Raw genomic sequence first — 7,087 nt, 5'->3', positions numbered from 1 at the left:
ATGACACACGGCACCAGTTTGCAAACTCAGGCAAAACCACCAAGGACACCAGTAGATTCAGGAGACCCAGGTCTGTGCACACAAACAGCTTGACTCAGAGACTGCCTTGAATTCTTGGTGTGCATCCTTGGTCCTGCTTCCTGGGGGCATTAGTCCTGCAGCCCTAGCATGTCCTGGCTGTGATGTCAGACCTGGACCATATGACTCCATGAACGTCTGGGGAAGCCAAGGCACGGACCTGAGGGGGTTCTGCTTTACTTAAACCCAACTCCCTCCAGTGGCAATCATGAATTTACTGTGGGCAAACCCACATTTACCAGTGTTCAGTTTCCCTGAGGACGGCGCTGACCCTTCCAAAAAGCTCATGCATTTGGGTACTGTATGTACATGCTAGCTGGATGTCAGTTCTAAGGTGTGATTTTGTCTTTATGGTATTTTAGATTGCTCTGGAGATGTGTTCCTAGTGGGAGCTATGTAGCCACATCTTCAAAGCAGGAGTGAAAATCAGAACAGAGCCTGTAACTGACACTATCAGAAAGAGCCACAGAAAGATTCGGTCCAGAACTTGGGCTACGAATTTCCAGTCTTGTACTACCTGCAAAAGAGAAAAAGATGCCTTCCATTCAATATGCAGGGCAACTGTTCTGAATTCATTTCAAGGGATTGAAAAACAGTAATATTTGGATTTACAGCACTTCCTTTTTCAAATTCACCTAACACATCCCCTGCAACGTAGGCTCAGATTGTCCCCCGTGACTTCTGTAATAACAGTGCCCAAAGGAAACAGCCTGTGAACATTTTCATCAACATAGAAGACGTAAAATAGAAACAACTGAATCATTTATGCATTTGTAGAACAATATTGATCCAAATGGGAAAGGGCTGATTTTTCCACAAATAAAAAGTCAGTATCTCTTACTAGGATCTTCCTGACCTCATATATGAAATGAATCATAAGCTTATAAATTAAGAATTTTCATGGCCAAATATTATAAGCCTTCTTTTCTTCCACTCCACATGTGGGTATGGCTGCTATTATCTCTGGAATGCCAGAAAACTGCGTGGAGGAGAAGTGACCATGAGATGACAGGAATCTGCAGGGGAGAGGGAAGATCTAGTCCCTTTGGAGGAAGGGAAGTTGGGGGAGAGTGGGGAATAAGCCTATAAGAGCAAGGTCAAAGCAGCAACAAGTTGAGAGGCCAAGGAGGTCTGAAGGACAGGTGCCAGTTTTCCTCTTTTGAAGGAAAAGAAATGTCACAATTCTACTGTATGGGGTTTTTTGAAGATGGACTAGAACAGGACTTATAGAGAGGGGACATAGGTACTGATGTAGAACCAGAATGCATTCTGCACACATAGAGGTTTAGGAATAAAACCTTGGGGAAAAACACAAAAAAGATGTGTTTAAAGTGTCAATCTTAAGTGGTGGGATTATTAATTATTTTAAATCTGTTTATATTTTTTGTATTTTCCAAATTCCATACCCTGATCATGTGTTACTTTTATCATTTTTAAAAAAGCTAGTTGAGTCTTTGAATTCAAATTTTTAAAAGATGTAGAGAAACAACAATGAACAACCCTTAAGAATAGCTAAAGAGGCACCTGGGTGGCTAGTCGGTTAAGCCTCCAACTCTTGATTTTGGCTCAGGTCATGATCTCATGGTTGTGAGACTGAGCCTTACATCCGGCTCTACTCTGAGCATGGAGCCTACTTAAGCTTCTCTCTCTCCTTCTACCCCTCCCCTGTTTGTGCTCGCTTGCAAGCATGTGCTCTCTCTCTCTAAAAAAAAAAAAAAAAAAAGAATAGCTGAAATGTTAGTTCTATAGCAATGGGTGAAAAACACAACAAATAGTAAGAGAATATGCTAGGTAGTATCTAGATAAAGTATAGACACATGTTTCCTTAAAAAATGTCTTCCATAATTTTGTTTATGGGATCAGGCTCTTAGCACTAATTTGCACTTATTTTAGAGTAAAATAATTGAACCCTACAAATTGTCTTAAAATTTGTTTTAAGCATCAGTAAGATCTGAATCCAGAACTGTTTTGAGTAGGAAATCCACACTCATGCCACACTTTTTTTTTAATGTTAGCCAAATAACCACACCCTTTTCCCTCACCAAAATATGTTGGAACACTGTATATTTACATTAATCCCGAAGTCTAATTCTGTTCTTTTATTTCCAAATACTATGGCTAGAAATAACCACCATTGAACTAAAAATGAGAGGTAAATTACCAGAGACCAGGATAACCAATTTAAAATGTAAAATTAAATTATTTTAAATAGGGGCGCCTGGGTGGCTCTGTCAGCTGAATGTCCGACTTCGGCTCAGGTCATGATCTCACAGTTCATGAGTTCAGGCCCCAAGTTGGGCTCCTTGATATCAGCACAAAGCCCGCTTCAGATCCTTTGTCCCCCTCTCTCTACCCCTCCCCTGCTCACTCTCTCTCTCTCAAAAATAAACATAAAACATTATTTTAAATAGAGTCAAGTCTAATTACAAGGAATGGTGCTTAATCTATACTTGCTTCTTTTTTGCCCATTCTGTTTCTGTGAACTGCTTCCTAAAGACCCATACTAAAATTTTTATTCATGTCAGGGCTTGTTTTACATTTTACACGTGAAATGCAGATAGTTAATAATGTCACATTTTAAAAATGACAGTTTTTTATTGTAAATAGATGTGAGAATATTGGTTCTTGCACATTTCAATGGCAGCAGTGTAATGAATACCAGCGTACTCACCTGGTTGATAAAATGCTCTTTCTTCACATGCCTTGAAATGTATCTAATGGAATTAGCAGCCTTTTCCAAGAAAGCAACAAGAACTTTTTCTCCATCACTAATCTGTCTTTGTTTCCTTTTTTCTAGAACTTTACCTTTCACCACTGGTTGGCTCTCATCTTTGTCTGGGAAAGAGTAGCGATCCATGTGGTCCTTCATACAAAGCAATTTAGGAAGTTTTTGTAGAAAGAGTCTCTTAACCCAGGGGGCCATGGGATGGTAAGTCGAAGAAGATCTGTGGTGAACATTAATCACGAAAACAGTAACAATAATCGACAGGGTAACGAAAATCATTATGAACAGCAGGTACTCCCCAATGAGAGGAATGACTTTTGAGGAAGATGGGATTATTTCCTCAATTACTAGAAGAAAAACTGTCAGGGAAACCAGAACAGAGGTTGATAGCGAAAGCTTTTCTCCTTCATCAGAAGGCAAATAGAACACGAGCACTGTCAGAAAAGACAGCCCCAGGCAGGGGATTATCAGGAAGAGGGTGTAGAACAGGGGTAGGCGGCGCAGAACAAAGGAGTAAGTGATGAACGGATAGGAGTAGGTGCCATCTCTCCTGTTGCCCTTCATCCCTTTGGCATTGAGTATTTCCCATTCTCCATTATCGAAGAAGTCTTTTCTGTCAACATTTTCATTTATCAAAACGAGATCAACCATGGTACCATCATAAGTCCAGGATCCAAACTTCATGGAGCAGTTCTGCCGGTCGAACGGAAAAAACGTGACGTCCATGGTGCATGAACTTTTGTAACTGGCTGGAGGGGTCCAAATGACGGTGCCATTAGATCTCACTATGACTTTGGTCATGAGGGAGCCTTCGAAACGTCCATCTGCACTGTGGTAAAAGCAGTTGGACACTAATGAGTTGGGGTTTTGCCCACCCCTCTACTATTTGTATTTATTACTTTACTACTACGGTGTCAAACAATATTTCAAAAAGAATCAGTTCTCTTCTTACTTAAATCTGTACATTTCTCTTAATCATTTTGCCAGAATCAGGCTTTGCCATCTCTAGTCTTAATCTGACCAGTGTATGTTTCTTCTGGGATACTTACTTTTCAAAGAGAACTATGTCAGGAAGCCAGAGAGATTCTGATGGAACTTTAATTGAACGAATTCCACCATATTCATCAGGGTTCCAACGTAACTTGTGGTCTGTCCACTCCTGCATTAAATAAGCATACCGAAATTTTAGTCTGAAAATTCAGTGTATTAGACTTTGGAATCTTCAAGTTTATGTGAATTTACTAATCCAGTGCTTTATTTAAAACAGGGAAATTCATCCATTTTAGATCTTACGACCTTATCTGTAGCTCAAGATACAGATTGAGCCCAACTGGCCTCTGATCTTGCCCAGGCCCACACAGCCCTCCTACCTGGGATTTCCAAAATTGCCATATCTACTTCCCAATGGAGAGTCTGAGCAACAAACACCATTGATTGGTGATCTATTTTTTCAGGCTATTTTCTCTTAAGAAACAAAAGAAAAACAATGATAGATCTAATTCAGTCTATTCTAGAAGAGTTGGCCCAGGAATATTTTAATCTCATGAAAATGGATACAAACAATTTTTAATATCGCTCGAGTCTTGGACAAACATCCACCCAGTATGTTAATATGAAACATCCAGTATCCACTGATTAGTCTTGATAACATAACTTTATCCCAATGAAAAAATATTTTCCAAGAATTTCCTTTTAAGTTCTAATCTGAATTTATTTTGTGACCACTCAATTACAGTTTTAAATTATATTCCTAATATTGTTAGCCTCCAGATACTTACATATTTTTCCTCACATACTTACATATTTTTCCTCATAATACAATGAAATCATTTAGCATGTTTTACAGGAGCTAATGGACCCAGATTAACAAACCTGACCATTAATTGATTGGCTTATGAAGGTCAAGAGGATGATGTATGGGTGATCCAATTACAACAGAAGTGGACTTTCTTAAAAAGATTTTAGATCCAGAATCTTATGAAATCTGACCTGAAAATTAAATTCTTCTATCCCATTGTCCCTCATGTAGACAGTTGAGTAATGATGTAGGATAATATGAAATGACATTTCAGAAAGTTTCAAGGGTGTGCCTGCCCAGTGTGAGGCTTCCTGGAGCCCAGCGATGCCAATGTTGTCATTAAAAAATCAGGAGACAGCAGATGGGCAACTTCACTAGATGGTAACATATTGAAATATGCATGATGCCTGAAAAAGTATGAGACTGTACACTCCAGGTGAGACATTGTCTATCTGAGACAAAACAAATTTAAAAGGATATGGCTCATTAAAAAGCTACAAGCTAAAGGATAAAAGATTGCGTGACTATTTATGGAAACCCATGTATATGAAGATTGACAGTTTAAGAGCCCAAACTAATAAAGTATTTACCATGTTTACTTGGTACTCACAGGCTTCTCTCTTTTTACTCTTCCTCTGCCCATTTTGAAAAGCAAGTGCATTTTCCTTCCTATGAATAATTTGTCTCCTGCTAAGGAGACTTGTACCACCAGCAGCAGGTCTGAATCTCAGAAATGTTCAAGGGAACCCAGAGTAGCATTTTTTGTTTCCCTCTCACTTGGCTTATTTCTCAAAAATTTACGTACAATAAAATTCACCCTTTTTGTGTATGGTGTTCTATGCAAACAGTTGTATAATCACTGATGCCATCAAGACACAAGAACGGCTCTGTTGCCCAAAAAGTGTTCCTCGTGTTGCTCCTTTGTAATCCACTCTCCCATTCCCAACCTCTGGAAACCACAGATCTAGTTTCTGATCCTATAATGTTGCCTGTGGTCATATAAACGAAATCATACAGGAGACAGCCTTTCAATACAGATTGCTTTTATTGACCATAATGTATTTGGAATTCTTCTATGTTATATTAGTGCTTTGTTCATTTTTTGTGTGTGTGATTTGTTCATTTTTATTAGTGAGTAGTATTCCCTTGTATGAAAATACCACAATTTATTATCCTTCTCCAGGAAGGATATTTGGATTCTTCCAGTTTTTAAAAAAAATTTTTTTTAATGTTTATTTATTTTTGAGAGAGACAGAGACAAAGGGTGAGTGGGGGAGGGGCAGAGGGCGAGAGGGAGACACAGAATCTGAAGCAGGCTCCAGACTCTGAGATGTCAGCACAGAGCCTGACATGAGGCTTGAACTCACAAACTGTGAGATCATGACCTGAGCCAAAGTTGGATGCTTAACCGATTGAGCCACTCAGGAGCCCCTGGATTCTTCCAGTTTTTAATGATTACAAATGAAGTCCCTATAAATATTTTGTGCAGTTTTTTGAGTGAAAAACACTCTTTCTTTCTCTTGGGTAAATACCCAGGAGTGGGATGGTTGGGCCATATAATAAGAGTATCCATTTTTAAAAATATTTATTTATTTTTGAGAGAGAGAAAGTGGGAGAGGGTCAAAGAGAGAGGGGGATAGAGGCTCAGAAGCAAGCTCTGCCCTGACAGCAGAGAGCCTGATGCAGGGCTCAAACCCATGAGCTATGAGATGGTGACCTGAGCCAAAGTTGTATGCTTAACGGACTGAGCCACCCAGGTGTCCTAGTAAGTGTATGTTTAACTTTATATGAAACTGCCAAACTGTGTTTCAGAGTGACTGTATCATTTAACATTCCCACTAGCAATGTATGAGAGTTCTAGTTCTTTAGTCTTCTCCAGTACTTGGTATTGCCTCAGTTTTTATTTTGATTATAATAGTTATGAAATGGTATCTCATTATGGTTCTTAATATGCATTTTCCTAATGACTAATGATGTTGAACATCTCTTCGTGTGCTTATTTGTCACCCATATATCTTATTTGGTGAAGTGGCTGTTAAATCTTTGGCATATTTTTTAATAAAGCTGTTTGTTTTTTTATTACTGAGTTTTTAGACTTCTTTTATATATTCTGGATAAGAGCCCTTCATCAAATATTTGATTTGCAAATATTTTCCCACAGTCTGTGGTTTCTTAATTCTCTAAACAGTGTCTTTCATAAGACAGATATTCTACACTTTGATGAAGCTTATTTTACCAATTTTATTTTTTAGGAATTATGTCATATCTAAGAAATATTTGCCTAACTCAAGTTCTCCTATATTTTCTTCTAGAAATTTTGCAGTTTTTTGGGTTTTACATTTAGATCTAAAATCCTTATTTGGGGTTAATTTTTTTTATTGTGATGTGAATATAGAATGAGGTTTTTGAGTTTTTTCACATATGGATGTCCAATTGCTTCTGCACCTTTTGTTGAAAAGATTAAACATTCTCTATTGAATTACCTT

General features: G+C 38.3%; 1 protein-coding gene across 2 annotated transcripts in view; it reads right to left on the bottom strand.

The window, feature by feature from the left end:
* Positions 1–460: 460 nt before the first annotated feature.
* The window catches only part of CHRNB3 (cholinergic receptor nicotinic beta 3 subunit), a 31,808-nt gene continuing 25,181 nt past the window's right edge, over positions 461–7,087 (bottom strand). The window contains exons 4-6 of one of the 2 annotated variants that reach the window (XM_049632479.1): positions 3,853–3,962; positions 2,750–3,632; positions 461–595 (exon numbers count right to left, since the gene is read on the bottom strand). In XM_049632479.1, coding sequence (XP_049488436.1) covers positions 461–595; positions 2,750–3,632; positions 3,853–3,962 — 1,128 coding nt within the window. Of the gene's footprint in view, positions 596–2,611; positions 3,633–3,852; positions 3,963–7,087 lie in introns of those variants that run through there. The other variant, XM_049632478.1, reaches the window with a different exon arrangement.

This window comes from Panthera uncia, chromosome B1 (genome assembly GCF_023721935.1).
Source record: "Panthera uncia isolate 11264 chromosome B1, Puncia_PCG_1.0, whole genome shotgun sequence".
NCBI lineage: Eukaryota > Metazoa > Chordata > Mammalia > Carnivora > Felidae > Panthera > Panthera uncia.
Note: the sequence above shows the minus strand (reverse complement) of the source record. Positions and strands in the feature narration are given on the sequence as shown.